This window comes from Chiloscyllium punctatum, chromosome 3 (assembly GCF_047496795.1).
Source record: "Chiloscyllium punctatum isolate Juve2018m chromosome 3, sChiPun1.3, whole genome shotgun sequence".
NCBI classification, from domain to species: Eukaryota; Metazoa; Chordata; class Chondrichthyes; order Orectolobiformes; family Hemiscylliidae; genus Chiloscyllium; species Chiloscyllium punctatum.
Genome location: NC_092741.1, coordinates 19,363,258 through 19,381,095, shown reverse-complemented (window position 1 = coordinate 19,381,095; position 17,838 = coordinate 19,363,258). Strand labels below are relative to the sequence as shown.

At 40.1% G+C, this 17,838-nt stretch overlaps 1 protein-coding gene across 1 annotated transcript in view; it reads right to left on the bottom strand.

Moving 5' to 3' along the window:
- Positions 1-17,035, bottom strand: part of LOC140456550 (serine/threonine-protein kinase MRCK alpha-like) — a 567,354-nt gene extending 550,319 nt beyond the window's left edge. Inside the window, 2 exon segments of the mRNA XM_072550745.1 lie at positions 16,414-16,446; positions 16,449-17,035. Of these exon segments, the coding sequence (XP_072406846.1) occupies positions 16,414-16,446; positions 16,449-16,587 (172 nt within the window). The 5' untranslated portion in view covers positions 16,588-17,035.
- Positions 17,036-17,838: the final 803 nt, after the last annotated feature.

Genomic DNA, 17,838 nt, shown 5'->3' with positions numbered 1-17,838 from the left:
CAGAGACAGGAGTTCATGGTCTTCTCTGGAACAATAGTTTTTTTAATGAACCATATAATCATTTTACAGGGAGAAGCATCCAGATAAGGCAATACATATTAATTGGGTGACCATTACAATCAACAAATATCAATAGCAGAGACCAATCCTTTACTGTTGTACAAAAAATGTTCTTAACGTTGTCAACTGGACTCATACAATGGATACTTTTCTCTTGTCAGCTGACCTTGCATACTAAATGCTTCCAATATTGTTAAATGGCTTTACATGATGACTGCTTTTCCACCTTGTTAACCCATCACCCTTGCCTCCAGCACCCCATTGTTAACTGCAAGTTCTTAACTGATCTGAGTTATGCTCAGCTGAACCTCTTGTTTCACAAAACCCTTTCCCTGCCTGCTTATACCCTGTACACATTCTCACCAAAGTCTTGGGTGGTAAATTTTCTGATGAGATAAAGAAACAGTCAGAAAGTGAGTTGTGAAAATGACATAAGACAGCTACAAAGGAATAGAAATAGATAAATGGAGTTGATAAAGACCTGGTAAATTCAATACAATGTGAGAATATTTGAAAGAATAAAGAAAAGGATGTTAACTTAATCACAAAAGATTGCACAGCTCTCAAATGCAGAGGGATCTGGGTGCTCTCGTGCATAAAATGCAAACAGGTAGTATGCAGGTACAACAAGTAATTAGGGTAGCTAAAAGAATGTTATCATCTGTTGCAGGGGAATTGAATAATGAAGCAGGGACATTATGCTTCAGTTATATACAGCACTAGTGAGATCACATTTGGTGTACTGTGTACAGTACTGGTCTCTTTCTTTAAGGTGTAAATGCACTGAAAGCGATTCAGAGGCTGTCATAAGAGGAAAGGTTGAATAGGCTGGGCTTCTATCAAATGGAATTTCGAAGAGTTGGAGGTAACCTGATTGAAACATACACAATCTTGAGGGAATTGGACAGGGTGTACGTAGATAGGACGTTTAGTCTTTGAGGAGATTCTAAAACTATGGGTCAGCATTTAAATGGGTAACTTTTATTTTTAAGGCACAAATGAGGGTTTTGTTTTCTTCTCAGAGGATCTTCCTTTCTTTAAAAAGATGGTGGATACACTGTCTTTGAATCTTTTAATGCAGAGGTAGATGGATTCTCGATTAACAATGGGATGAAAGGTTATAGAGGAGGTACACTAGTCAGTTTAACCAGGATTTTATGAATGGTAGAGAAAACACAAAGGGCCAATCCAGGTCCTAAATCATACATTCATTATGTCAGAGATAGTAAGCACAGGCATGGTAAAAAGAGTTGATTTCAAAGAGGACTTGGAGGGTCAGGAGAGGAATAACAAAGGAAATATGGAAGAAGAGCTTAGTTTAGACATCAAAGCCAAAACTGGATAAGGTAGTAAAGCATAAAGTACTAGGTGCAAAAGATGGTAAACATAATGAAATAGGATTTGAATAAGTTGAAAAGCCAGTATTCTTAAGACAGGCTTAAGGTGGCATAAATAAGATTTGCATGAAATGTAATGCTGAGCACTTAGAGGAAAGTTGGACAGTTAATTACAGTTAAGTTCATGCAAGAAAGATGCTCAGATATGAACCATACCATATTTCAGGGTTTCAGTATCAATGAGGATTCTGGAAGAATGGGTGGGGGGGGGGGGCAGAAATGTCATGAAAGCAAATAGTTTTGGTGACTACTGGAAACCCTTAAATTCCTGGCTGGAGATGGCACAGTCGCTTTATTTTTTAATAATTCATTCGTGATGTGATGCAAATGAAAAGGTGTATAATAAATATTATCTTTATTGATCTAGATATTAGTAAGATCATAAAAATAAAAAAGTAGGCCATTCAACGAGGTCAAAGCTTAGATAATCCTCAGCTACACTTTCCTGTCTTTTCCCCCATAACCTTTGACTCCCTTATTGATTAAAAATCTCTCTCACCCTTGAAAACACCTTACAACCTCACCTCAACGGTGCTCTGTGGTCAACAATTCCACAGATTCACGACCCACAGAGAGGTCCTCCTCATCCCTGTCTTAAATATGCACCTTGTTCTAAGATTATGTTAAAAATCACACAACACAACTCACTACCTGACAAAGGGGCTGCACTCCGAAAGCTTGAACTTCAAAATAAATCTGTTGGACTACAATATGGTGTTGCGTAATTTTTAACTTTGTTCACCCTAGTCCAACACCAGGACCTCCACGTGTTTAAGATTATACACTCTGGTCCTCGATCGTCCCATGGCAAATAGACATTCAAGTCCTCTAAGAATTTTATTTGCTTCAATAAGATTGCCTCTCATGTTTCTATATTTCAATGACTACAGACCCAATATATTCAACATCTCCTCAAAAGAGGGTCCTTCCCTATTTGGTACTAGCCCAGTGAATCTTACTGGACTCCCTCTAATGCCATTATATATCTTATATTAGAAGAGAATTAAAATGGAATATTTGTTCAGCCAACAAATATTGAAATTTCTTAGAAAGAAGTGATAACTGGACACATTTCTTTTTTAAGAATGCAACTAACAAGATAAATAAACGCAGGTAGAGGGGAACCAGGAAATGCATTTGGATTTTCAAAAGGTATGTAATAAGGTGTCACATGAAACGTTGTTGCAGAAGGTAAGGGCTCATTGCTTTGGGATTAATAAATGAGCATAGACAGAGAATACCAGACAGAATATGTCACTGAATGTATTCCAGAGGATTACCCTGTAAAAGGAAAGACCAAGTAGATTGGACCAGCTTTGCTCAAGACAAGTAAGTGATCTAATTTCAAACGTGTAAAAGTCTGAAGGAAACAAGAACAAAATACCGCAGATGCTGGAAATCTTAGAGAACAACAGAAAATGTTTAAAATCCTCAGCCATTTTGGATTTTGAATAATGATCATCAACTCGAAGCAGTAACTCTCTTTTTCTCTTAAATGGAAGATGGATCCTGAGATGTTGCATTACTGGTAGCATCTGGAACCAAATGGCTCAGATAAGGGGTTAACTGTTTTAGACTTAAACAGGATTTTCTATTGGCAGTTTGATACAAATGAATCATTTAATTTGCTGTATCAGAGGGCTATTAAGAGTCTACCACATTTTTGTTGCTTTGGAGTCACATGTAGGCTCGACCACATCAGGCTAGCCCAGCCCAGGAGATTCTTTCCCTGGAGGACATGAGCGGTCCTGATGGGTTTTTGTAACAATCAACAATCATTTTCTGGTCATCTTCAGACTGCTGAAATCACCACCATCTGTCATGTTAGGATTTGAAGCCAGGTTTCTGGATAACAGCCCAGTGACAATACCACAATGCTATCGTCTATCCCATTTCTCTTACAAAGTTGTGATTATTATAAATTTTCAGGAGGTGCAGATATCCAGTCAGTAACTATATTCAATACTGAAACTGATGATTCTTGAAAATCCAGAAATCTAAGGGTTATAAGGATCAGGCGAGAAAGGGGAGTTGAAGTTGATAATCACCATTATCTTACTATCAGTAAGACAGGCTCAAATACTCAAAGCCTACTCCTCTTACTTCGGTTTTTTATTTTTAAAAGCAAACTCAACAGGTAAAAGACATTACCAATAATATACAAATATATCAACTTCAAAGTGTTTGCAGAAGGCATAACAACGTTAAATTCTAACATTTTATTAAAATAAAAAAGTTTAAACATTATTCTGAGCAGAAACAAAGCCAACATTCAAGGAAAAGAGTCAGAGTTTCAGCACTTCTGTCGTACAGTTATCGTTTAAATCGAAGAACTCATCCAGGGTTATAGTAACTTCACCCTCAGCAGAAACATAAATACAAACCATAAAAAAGTTTCATCAGAAAAATACTTTATTCACTCAACATTGTTTAGTACATTGATACAGTGATTTTACCTTCACGTTCCATTAGTGTTGCACCATATTTTGATGCACATTATAGTATTACTCTGAAAGCTCTTTTACTATTATTGACCTCTCTGCGAACCTACTGACATGATAGGTCAAAGTAGAATAATGCAACAAACAATGGATAACAACATTTGTTTTAAAACAAAATGGATCATTTTTGGGCAGTCGTTCATCATGACCTGTAGCGCTTGATAGTTAAAGGCTACTCAGTCAGAAAAGCTGTGACACTCCAGGTCAAAGCAAACCAACAACTTTTTCTTTCCAATACAGATTGCTGGAAATTAAGTCGTGATCCCAGTTCTTTCATCATAAATAGTCAAAAAATCTTCTTTACATTTTGACAATGTTTTGTAGCCAACAGGACTACCAAATCTTCAGAGTAAGGAATCCTGGAAATTAATTTCTTAAAAACAAACACTTGCTGGGATGAGTTTGATATGTACATCAAATAGACAGAGTCAAAAAGCGTGGTGCTGGAAAAGCACAGCAGGTTAGGCAGCATCCAAGCAGCAGGAGAGTCATGTTTTGGGCATAAGCCCTTCATTTCCAGCGCTACACTTTTCAACTGATCTCCAGCATCTGCAGTCCTCACTTTCTCTCTGCATCAAATAGACACCATGACATGGCCAAAGTCCAAAAAACTGATATACAATTTCTGTAAAAGGAAAACTTTTAAAATTATTTATAGTGTGTTTTCTGAAAAGTATATATACTGTCCATCACATATTATAGATGGAGAAAATCAGAAAGGAACCACTTCAAAAGATTAATTCCTCAGAGCAAGTTTCCAAACATGAAGTGAACATACTCTGATTGCGCTGTGCCATTATAAAGCTGGACATTCCAGTATATATGAATCATCAGTGTTAATGCATTACTAGATCGATCACTGATTTTACTTTAGGTAGATAAGATTTCAGCATTATTTTTCTCTCATCAACTTTCCTCTAAAATTAATAACAGAAATGCAGCAAACAGACTCTCAGCTCTCCTTGCCTCAACTCTATCAGCAGCACAAGTATAATGTAAAATTTTGAACATTTAAAAATATACTCTACTCACGAGCAAAGTTCTCATCAAGTACTTAACATTCTGACATCATTCAAATCGTAGTTTTAAGCCCAAATATTTCCTCCATTGTGCTAGTTTTCTATTGTAGCCTTTTGTATAAAGTAAACACGGTCAGCAGAATACAGGAGAAAACTCTCCAACGGTTAGAATCAGACCCAGCGCGAGGGAAAATTGTTGTGGTTGTTAGACATCACTCATCATTGCTCCAAAACATCACTGCAGGAGTTCCTCAGATTAGTGAGCTAGGTCAAACAATCTTCAGCTGCTTCAATGAGCTTCCCTCTAACATAAGGCCAGAAGTGGGATCTTCAAATGATAATTACACATTAGTCAATCTACTCACAACTGCTCAGATACTGAAGTCGGCCATGCCAACATGCTGTAAAGTCTGGACAATATCGAAGGTTACATCAATAAGTGACAGTGCTACACAAGTGTCTAACAATAACCACCTGCACCAAGAGAGAAGCTAACCACCTCCCCTTGATGTTCAATGCATTCTGATCGATGAACAATATGGAAAATAATGGTGACTAGAAACTGACCTGATGGCTATAGGCAATTCAAAAGGCTGGTAAGACTACAGCATGTAACTCACCATCCAAGTCCTCAAAATCTGGGAGGTGCAAGTCAAAGAATTACAGAATACATCTTACTTGCCTGGTTTATAATTACAATAATAATTGTTTCATGTTTATTTGTACCAAAATTACAAAAAAAGATTAATTTCTTGAGCATTTAAATCAAGCTTCTTCATCAGCACTTCCAAACACAAGAACAGCATCAATAAGTTAGAATTTGGCTTAAGCAAGTGGCACTTGCACATGGTGCCAATGTCCTGACTCTGAAATACACATATTACTTCAAAACCTTCAAACTTGCAAAATAGCAGCACTGTGGAAAGATCTTTACCACACAGACTACACTGACCTAGAAGCCCGTTCACCGCCAAGGGCAATAACAGATAGAAAGTAAACATTGGCTTTGCCAGCAAGGTTCACAATTGGTGAACAAATAAAAGTCTCCATGTATCAGCATTTTAACAGGTACTCCTTACATTAAATTTTCTAATTTTAGAATCCTTCATCAGTTACATTTTTCCACAGTGGCTGCTTTCCCAACAACACCAAAGGAAATCATGAGTGAACTGATAAAGCAAAACATCAGAAATGAATGACCTTCCCAAGACTAAAGTACATGTACTTACTGTTACTGTTACTGAGTAATTTCTAAATGAAACCAGCAGCGAAAAAAAAATTTGAAGTGGTAAATCTACATATTTATGTTATCTTTACATTGTGTTACCACAGAATTAGAAGATCTAAAGTAAGTCAAAAACATAGGTTTATTCTGCTTTTTCAGATTTATAAACACTTTACTCATTAAAAACTCACCATTAAAATGTTTCAGTCTACGAAAATTTAAAAATAAACATGTCCGGAACATGCTTTGTCAACTAACGTAAAACCCCCGCCAATGAAACTGTGATGACCAAATAAAGGAATTAAAACTTGTTCCGCTTTCAGTGAACTTCAAGTCTGCTTTTATAGGAGTAGACGGCAGCATTATAACGACAGCATTTCTACCCAAATGTCTCCAGCAATACCAATGTGGTAGATTTGCAACCAATAAGACCATAAGATACAGGACAGAAGGTGGTCATTCGTCCATCGAGCCTGCTCCAATATTCAATAAGATCATGGCTGACCTGATAATCCTCAACTCCACTTTCCTGCTTTTTGCCCATAACCCTCAACTCCTTTACTGATTAAAAATCAAACTCAACTTTGAATATGCTTAACAACCTGGCTTTGAAAGCCCTCCATAATGAAGAATTCCACAGATTCACCATCCTCAGAGAAAAAACTCCATATCTCTGACTTAAATGTGCAGCCTCGTATTACAAGACGATACCCACTGGTTCTAGACTCTCCAACAAGGGAAACCACCTTTCTGCATCTTCAGAAGTCAAGTCCCTTAAGAGTCTTGTATATTTCAGTAAGACTGCCTCTCATGCTTTTGAATTCCAATGAATACAAGCCCAACCTACTCAACTTCTCTTCACTACCTGATATTAGTCTGGTAAACAGTTTCTAGATTTCCTTCAATGCCAAAATATCTTTCCTTGGATAAGGAGATCCAAAACAACAAAAACTCCACTCTACCAACAGAGATAAAATAGAACACAGAGAGACTCCACCAAGGAGAGATGTCACACAAGTGACCTAACAATACAGGCAATGAAGGTAAAGGGGTAGAGCTATGTATCATTAGTGCACCCATGGGAGAAAACTGCACACCCATGGCAACAGAGTCAAGGAATAACATGGAGAGGAAGTCTGCAGTTAAGAACAGACTCTGTAACACTTGAAGTAATGAAGTGGAGGATGAAAGCGATAACATAACCTGGCAACAACATAGGTAAAAATGAAACCAGGAGAGAAAAGTCCATTTGAACTGGATTATCAGGGCCATTGGAAAATTATGTGGCCAACCATATTGAGGCTCTGCAAAGATCTCATGAGTTTTAGTGTGCTACGGTCAAAATCGAGCTGTATTTGAGACTGAAATGCTTCAGCTCAAAATGGGCATCAACTTTGGGAACAGATTTTTTTTTCCCCCCAGCTCTTCATATTCAAGATTAGTACCATGTACTCCTGAATGAGCTACGACATGATCCAACACACATTCTCTTCTTACTCTTTCACGGCATAGGACTGGAGTTAAGGAAACACTGGATAATGGACTAAGGATATCCAACCTCACATCAAAATCGCTATCAAACTGCTAGCCTTAAAAACATGGTTGTTAAAGAGTAACCAGGTAATTTGTAAAAAGATTAGACTGGAGTAGTTTGTCAGTTCTCGACAAAACCAACAGCAACAGTGAAAGTGTCTCAGTTCGAGGTGAAGAGACAGATTAACAACATGTGCTATGCGCTGACTATGTTAACAGCATTTAACAAGTGTTCTGCAGCCACAATGTACTACCAATGTAAATAAACAGCAGGGAAGTTTAAAAATAAGAACATAAACAGATAGACATGAAGAATTTAAATTCTTTTTAAAATTATGTTGTTATGTAACTCATATACAGTTTGACATTTCAAGTCCATATGAACAATGTGTCAGTGGTCCAACTCGTCCAAGCGTACCAGATATTCTAACCTAATCTAGTCCTATTTACCAGCACTTGACCCATATCCCTCCAGATGTCTTTTAAATGTTGTAATTGTAATAGCCTTCACCATTTCCGCTGGCAGCTCATTCCATACATGCGCCACCCTATGCGAAAAGGTTACCCCTTAAGGTCCCTTAAATCTTTCCCCTCTCACCGTAAAACCTATGTCGTCTACTTGTGGACTCCCCTACCCCAGAGAAAAGACCTTGTCTATACACCCCAATCATGACCCTCATGATTTTATAAACCTCTATAAGGTCAGCCCTCAGCCTCCGACGCTCTACGGAAAAAAGCCCCAACCAATTCAACTTCTCCCTAAAGCTCAAACCCTCCAACACTGGCAACATCCTTGTAAATCTTTTCTGAACTCTTTCAAGTTTCACATCATCCTTCCAAAAAGAGGGAAACCAGAACTACAAGCAATATTCCAAAAGTGGCCTAACCAATGTCCTGTACAGCTACAACATGACCTCCCATCTCCTATACCTGATGCTCTGACCAATAAAGGAAAGCATACCAAATGCCTTCTTCACTATCCTATCTACCTGAGACTCCACATTCAAGGAAATAGGAACGTGCACTCCAAGGTACCTTTGTTCAGCAACACTTCACAGGACCTTACTATTAAGTGTATAAGTCCTGCTCGGATTTGCCTTTCCCTTTCCAAAATGCAGTACCTCATTTTCTAAATTAAAAACTCTTCGGCCAAATGGTCCGTCTGATTAAGTACTCAGAAGTAACATTCTTCAATGTCCACTACATCTGCAATTTTGGTGTCATCTGCAAACGTACAAACTATACCTATGTTCACATCCAAATCATTTATAAATGACAAAAAGCAGTGGACCCAGCACCGATCCTTGTGGCACTCCACTGGTCACAGGCCTCCAACCTGAAAAACAACTCTCCACCACCACCCTCTGTCTTCTACCTTTGAGCCAGTTCTTTATCCAAATAGCTAGTTCTCCCTGTATTCCACGAGATTTCACCTTGCTAACCAGTCTACCATGAGGAACCTTGTCAAACACCTTACTGAAATCCATATAGATCACATCCACCATTTTCCCTCATCAATCCTCTTCGTTTTTGAAGAAGCAACAATTAATAGGGCCTGTACTGTTCTATAGGTTAGTGAGACATTCTTTCCCCACACACACACAGCCATTTGACTATCCCTAATCAGTCCTTGCTCTTCCAAATATATGTAAATCCTATCCCTCAGGATTCCTTCCAACGACTTGCCCACCGATCTATAGTTCCCTGGCTTCTCTTTACCACCTTCCTTAAACAGTGGCCCCTATTTTCTGAAAGAATTCTGTTGAAACTATACTTCAATACACAAATATATAGTTGGGTGGCCTACAATAAATCAACTACTTAATTTTAAGTTTCACTGGATTATCAAATCTACTCAATGTAAAACTTTGATTCAGGAATATGAGTGGCAAAAAGTCAAAGAGTACAAGAGGTTTGCTGAACAGACTATCACATGCTTGACAAATCAAGAGTTCATTTGAACAGCAAATTTTACTTGTTTGTCCTGTCCTGAAGACAACAAAATGTTGTATTAAACAAGATGACTTAGTTAGATTGACCCCGTGTAAATGGCACACAAATGCATCCTCAAAAGGCAAATACACATTTCACTGACAAAGATATATTACCAACAAGATTTTGTTCCTAACAGCTATTTTTAATAGCCTCTGTTATAAAAATAACATTGTTCACTGTTGTCATAGGCAAAGTTTTGCTTGGCTTTTATAAATTTCCATCATTTAAACATTCTGTAAACATATGACTTTTCTCACCAGTCCTGACTAGCAACCACAATAAACAATAAGAAACTAACTGTCTCCTCTCAAATGTCTCTCAACTGTACAAGATATGCCGAAATCAAGTTAAAAATTATGAAAAAAGGACTTGAATATAATTTTCTGAGTCGTTTATAAGCAGTCACGAGTTCTTAATCTTAATGCTGACAATTTGACTTCTATTACAAAGGAGGTATATTGAATGTAGCCTATTGTGTAGCATAGCACACACTGGACAGTGACAGCTTACCTGAAAGGTAATACACTGGGCTCAGCAGATAGTAATCTTACCACCAAATTCAGAAGGGTGTGTGTTGAAGTACCTCTCCAGGATGTAAGCAAATAACTGAGTCTGACAGTTCAGTGAATTATTGTAACATTGCTATATTGTAACATTGCTATATTGTTGGTAGTGCCTTCCATAAAATGGGATGTTAAACCAAAATACTCTACTGTGCAGGCAGATACGAGATCCATGATATTGACCTGAAGAAACGGACGAGTTCTCTCAGTACTCTGTCCAACACTTCTCCTTCAAATGATATCACAAAAACACTTCCATCTCACCACCGCTTCTTGACTGATATTGCTGAATGCAAATTGACTAAACTCTTGCCTAAACAATTGTGAATTCATTTCCAAAGTAATTAGTTATGACGTATCTTTGACTCCCTTCAGTCCATAAGAAATAGGAACAGCAGTAGGCTGTTCAGTCCCTTGAACCTGCTCCACCTTTCAATACGATCTTGGCTGATCCAACACTCCTTCCCGTACACTTCCCCGCCCTTTCCCCAGTACCATTGATACAGCTGCTGATCAAGAACGTACTTCAACCATAAGTGTATACAAGGACTCAGTCCCCACAGCTCTCTGCAGTAAGGAGTTCCAAAGACCTTCAACCATCGAAAAGAAAGTGCTCCTCACCTCAATCTTAAATTGGCACTTCTTTATTCAGAGAGTCCTCTGGTCCTGGACTCTCCCATGAAAGAAAACACCATTAACAATTTCTGTCAAGCCCTTTATGTTTAATGAGATCACCTCAATCTTCTCAACTCCAATGAGTAGGGTCCCAATTACAGGATCTCACATTCAACAGTGTAAAACACCAAAAATGTACCAGCTCTAGCAAACAATTGCTAGAGTTAACCTATTTGATTCCCACAGCCAACTAAGAAATCTGATCAAGGTACCATTTGCTATTTTAGAACATTTCCATTTGATATGCATTATCAAAATACAATTTGACTAGCATCGATATGAGATTATACCAACAGTACTAACAGCAATGAAAATTTGCAAGGTCAGTAAACTACCAGAAAATATACAAACCGCACTTACAGTTTTGTAATACTCTTCTCATAAAAGGTCTTCACATTAAAGAGTCTTCAGAATGAAGTGGTGGAGGCTGGTACAATTGCAACATTTCAGAGGCATCTGGATGGGTATATGAATAGGAAGGGTTTGGAGGGATATGGGCTAGAGATTGGGTTGGGATATCTGGTCGGCATGGATGGGTTGGGCTGAAGAGTCTGGTTCCATGATGTACATCTCTATGACTCTATGACTTCCATTCAAGCTACATAGTTCAACCAGCAATATCAGCCATGACACCTCACCAGCAAAATTAAAATCAACCATTTTTCCAAAGATCAAGCATTATATGTATTCCAAAGTGATACCATGTTTCAAAACTAAAGTAACCACAGCAACATGAGCTTGCTCTCCATCTTTATTGCTTCATCTCAGCCTTTTTTGCATAATACAGCAGAGGCACATATTGCAGGTTACAAATGCAAAGGGTGAGCACTAGTCACCCACAAGATCAAATAAGTTAAATCTTCAGTATTTAATTCAAATCACATCTTTCAATCATTGAGTACCTCCTCCTCCCCCAAGGACAGTGGGTGCACGTTAATGAGTTACCAAAATGTTTCAGACTTTCCTGGGACATGTTAGATGTTTGCAACTTATTGCCAAATTTGCCCAAGTATTAAAAAAGAAATTACCCCAAAATCCAAACAAAATTTATGCAGATTAATAACATCTTGTAAATTCAACAATAATTAAATAACTTCTCTATGTATTGCTTCCAGGTAAACAGTGCAGCTTTTGTTCTGAACAGTAGATTCAACACACCTCCCAAAGAAAGACAGTAGCAGTGGGAAACTGCTAGAAAAATGTCTCTTGATCCAGGCAGGAAATTCTCTCTCAAATTTTTAAACTGACATCATAATCAAAATTAGGAATCTATATGACTTGTATCAACTAACTCCTAAATGAAAACAGAACTTAAAATGCCAAAGCTATTTTGTAAAACAGGAAGCTATTATAATGAGACTGACCACACAAATTTTCAGATTGTAAAATGAATTTGCTACACCAGTTAAAACTACAATTCTAACCACTACCACCTTCAATTTGAATGGATAGACTGATGCTGGGGGAGGCCAGGACAGAAGTAAAAAGATAGTATCACACTACAGGCTTTCCTTGGGACACTGGCCGCAGCTCAAAAATTGCCAGTGCCATACTTTTGTACTTCTCAAAAGAAGCTCAAAAAGAACTCCACAAATCAAACATTCTTGGACAAACAGTATATAGAAAGGCTTGAACAGAAATAGGGTCAATAAAAGAACACGAAATGTAATAACTGGCATGACATTTGTTCACTCAACTTTAAATAATCAAAACCAAATTGCAACTCTTCATTAATTACATGAACATGCCACAGCTTATAAAACATCTGTAGACATTTTCAGATAGCCATTAAGTGCAAAATCAGCTTAAATAATTTGCACTAGAATAAAAATATTTTTATATCATATCCAGCTGAGTCACAATAATGCTAAATAAATTTGAAGCAGCCACTGTAAAACCTAGTCCTGTGATAGAGCAAATGTAACTGCTCCATCTGCATAATGCATGAAATAAAGATAAACTTCACAGCTTTTAAGGGCATATGTTAAAATTCCAAGTAACTGCAAAAACTTTTATTTGTACTGTTTTGATATAAACAGCAAACAGTCTTTAATCATCCTATAATTAAGATTCAGCTATGCGTCAAAATAACAACTGGCAAAGTCCCAATCTCTCAGATCTTACCATCTACCACTAAATACTGTGCATCCTTTCTACATTAATCTGTTTGAAATACTGATGATGGCTGCATCATCTTTTTCAAGCAGTAGAATAGCTAATTGCCACCTTAGACATTAACTTGCTGAAAAACATGAGACTGTTTACCTCAAATGCCCAGATACCAAGACTGCCCCTGAATACATACACATTAACTGTGCAGACATTACAGATTACTTGCCGCATATTTCTACCATTTCTGCAAAGGGCACACATATATTCACACAAATCATGAATCAATATAAGAAAGTAAATGTCAAATGAAAATATATTGTACTTTTGATAATATCAAGCCCTCAACTCAAATCATTGCACAATCTTCTAAACTGAAACCTCATCAGCAATACTTCAGCATAACACATTCTCAGGACTACACATCCAGGCATAAACTAATTTTATGCTTTCCTTGCACCCTAAGCAAATCTGTATCTAATATTCACTCCAATTATAGAAAGTCAGAATCATTAGGGGATAAGAGACTATTTGGCTAATCAAGTCCATAACAGACTTCTGGAGAGAAAAAAGAATTCTAAATATGTATTGCAGCACAAGGACATCTATACAGCAAAAAAGTGAAACATCAAGTTATAAAAGGGAATTGATTAAAAAGTTCATTAATACCAGCTGAACAGCAAGATAAATTACATCCCCAACAGCAGTCAAGCATAGGTAAACGTAGGAATTTAGTGGTCATGGCAAGTAAGGAGAAATATTTTTACTTCTCACCACTGCACATCATAATGTACAATAACAGATTTAATGTAATCTGTCCATAAGATGAGAACCAGAATTTGACTCTTTGCATGTTGCAATGTTACAGTATCTCATACAGTAATTTATTTCCCAGATCATCAGCTATTGCAGCAAATATGCCTGTGTCATGGATCCAAACAATCTGCAATAACAGGAGCACCCAGCTGCAATTGCTAATTCTTAACTTAATAATTATGCATAGATTTATTAACAAACTCAAGAAACATACAGCATGGGGATGAACATTCAGCCCATTATACCTGCACTGCCAACTCAACAGAACCTACTGTTCTTCATTTCCTATATCCTTTCATACTGCTTTAAAAATATTTATTAAAGCAACCTCAAAATAGCAATGGCACTCTTTGCTATTTGCAAACAAGCATTCCACACTTTAATTGTCCTGTGTGCAATTTATTGAGATTCCCTTCCCCTACATCCATTGTAGGGATAGTTCTAAGCATTCACCCATCTATCACTGATTCTAATAGAATCTCTCAAAACCTTCATAACTTGAAAATCTTCTTTCCATCCCTTCTCTAAAACTTTCACTGTGCTGATGAAAACAGCACTGAAACTTACATATCTGCATTGAACATTCTGAATCATAGCTCTAGGCCTGCTTATCCCAGACTGTCTTATGCTCATCGATTTTATTAGTTTTGAAATAGCTTGTGCAAATGTTACTGCGCACAAAAAAAACTACCACAAAAGGTTAATGTTAGTTGAGAATTCCGCTTAAAAAAATGTACAATAGGGCTATATAATTCATTTAGGTACTCCACGTATGTTTCTCCTCAACTATCTCCAAGGTTGCAAGTATAGTGAAGAAAAACACCTTGAGGGGCGGTATGGTCAAACATGACGTGTATTCTTCACCGCATATTTTAGTAATAGCATTTCTGAACAAATTGTCTTGGCCGGTCGTTTCACAGACAACCGGAAACTCATCAATTCATTTTGCAACCCAGTTCCAGTTGTCACAGTCAACCAGCATTTATCATCTGGAACTATCGAACGTAAAAATAGATGTAGCACATCCAGGAGTGTGGAGACCTGGAAAATCTTAGACCGAAAAGGCGAGACGAAACGTTCACTTTTTTTTGCGCAAGGCTGGTTAACGACGACTCAAAATGTACAATCGCTGCTGAGATCTCACGGACGAAGAAAATTGTAGCTACAATCTATCCCTGGACACAAATCAAACAGCACTGAACGTCTTCCTAAAACAGTGTGCAGTTTTCGTAACGGTCTAGGATCTGAAAGTGTCAATCGTGTTTGTTAACCATTAGGTCACAGCAAACACACGGAGCTGATCGTATTTCACCTCCAAAGTAACGCGCTGAGGAGGGGATTACTGCTAAATTGAAACAAAAAAACCCCAAAAGACTGCAGCATCAAGCCTGCGGGATAAGTTAAGAGCTAATAGCCCCGTCTACTATTCCCCCCCCCCCAAACTCTATGAATTTTGCTGGATTTGCAACACTGCTTTCTAACAATAAAATAAAACACAAACCAATAAGTTGCCCCGAAAACAGAATGCATTGTTACAGAAGCCTGAAAAATTGTACCCCGCACAATGCAGAGGCTGGGGGGGGGGGGGGAAGAGAGGAGAAACTGCCTAATGTGAATTACCTCGACAAGGAGGGGGTGGAGATGCCCAATGTGAATGACCTCGGGGGGGGGGGGGGGGGGGGGGCAGGAGGAGAAAATGCCCACTGTGAATGACCTCGACAAGGGGGCGGGGGGGGAATGCCCACTGTGAATGACCTCGACAAGGGGGGGGAATGCCCACTGTGAATGACCTCGACAGGGGGGGCGGGGGGGGAATGCCCACTGTGAATGACCTCGACAGGGGGGCGGGGGGGGGGGGGAATGCCCACTGTGAATGACCTCGACAAGGGGGCGGGGGGAATGCCCACTGTGAATGACCTCGACAAGGGGGGGGGAATGCCCACTGTGAATGACCTCGACAAGGGGGGGGGGGGGAATGCCCACTGTGAATGACCTCGACAGGGGGGCGGGGGGGGGGGGGAATGCCCACTGTGAATGACCTCGACAAGGGGGCGGGGGGGAATGCCCACTGTGAATGACCTCGACAAGGGGGGGGGAATGCCCACTGTGAATGACCTCGACAAGGGGGGGGGGGGAATGCCCACTGTGAATGACCTCGACGGGGGGGGGTAGGAGGAGAAAATGCCACTGTGAATGACCTCGACAAGGGGGGGGGGGGGGATGCCCACTGTGAATGACCTCGACAAGGGGGGGGGGGGGGGGATGCCCACTGTGAATGACCTCGACAAGGGGGGGAATGCCCACTGTGAATGACCTCGACAAGGGGGGGGGAATGCCCACTGTGAATGACCTCGACAAGGGGGGGGGGAATGCCCACTGTGAATGACCTCGACAAGGGGGGGGGAATGCCCACTGTGAATGACCTCGACATTGTGAATGAGATGTCGGCTTCCCCCGTTCAACGAAATGCGGGCGCGACTCGGTAAACACGAATCAGTCAGTCAATGAATGTGGACTCACCCCAGTCCAGAAACTCGCTGATGTTTTTCTCCGGCGCAGGGGAGAGCTGCTGCACTCGTCGTACAGACAGATGATGATGTCCAGCAAGGTCTCCACGCTCACCGCCGCACCGTTTCTCCGAGGTCCGTCCAGGATCATTTTCTCCAGTTTCTTCAGGCGCACTTCTGCAGACATCTTGGCTTGCAGTGGAGGGAGGGGAGGGGGTCAGGAGGAGAGTGGGAGAGGGGTACGAGCCTTGCTCGACACCGTTCGCACAGAAATGTGCCTTATTTATATATATTTTAAATCACAACTGGAGGCAGCAAGGTTGTTGTTGTTGTTGGGAAGGGGGGGGGGGGGAAAACAGTCTGGGACTCGAGATATTTAGGTCTCTCCTTTTCTTCTAAAGCACATCCTTCCTCCTTCACCTCCCCCCCCCACCCCGAGAAAAAAATATATATATAAAGCTCAGCAGAGTGTCCTCCAAGGTCCAAAGGTAGAGTTATAATCCTGGTGAAGGAAGAGCTGCAGAGACGGCGGACACACACATCATTTCTCCCTCCTCTGGGTATGTGTGTGGGGGAGGGAGGGGTTTTTTTTCGCTCTCAGAAAACGGCTGAAGGTTATTTCGGTTAAAAGCCTAATTCCCCCCAACACACACACACACCACCCTCCTCCTCCCTCTTTTCTAAATGTCTCTCACCCTCCTCCTCCTCTTCCCCCCCTCCCCCGGTTCACACGGCAGCAGCAAAACACAGCATCTTGTCGTCGGTTCCTTCCCCCCCCCCCACCCTCAAATAATTGTTTTAAAAAACAAAAAACACACCACACAATGCCGGGGCTTTTGGTGATGAATGATAAGGAATTATTTTTCTTTTTTTTTTAAAAAGAAAAACCCCTCCTCCTCAGCAAAACCGCCTCGGCTTCATTTCATTCAACCCAGAGAGAGAGGAAGAATTTTTTTTTTAAATGCCCAAATCCTCATCGTTTATCCTCTCTTCCCCCCTCAACTTCTCTTATTTTTTATTTATACCCCCCCTCTACACACACACACACACGAATATTTCCTTTTCTCCCGCATCAGATCCCTCCGGCTGCTTTGTTATTTTTTTTTGGTTGTTATCCTCTTCCGTTTTGGTCAGTGAGTGGTCAATGTAATACATGCACGCAGTCGGTTCCGTCTATGTTATATATATATCTCTATCTGAGGCGTCCGCTCGCCTTCACCCCGCAGCCGCCGCTGTTTCTGAGGTGTAAAACAACACACAACATGGCGGCCGCTCCCTGCGGGCGGGAGGGAGGACGGACGGCCGGCCAGAGGGTGGGAGGGGCACACAGGCCGACAGGCACGCCGGGATGCTGGAGGACCAGAGAGTGTCCTCCCCTGCCTCCAACGGCGCAGCTTAGGACGAGGCACGCCGGGATGCTGGAGGACCAGAGAGTGTC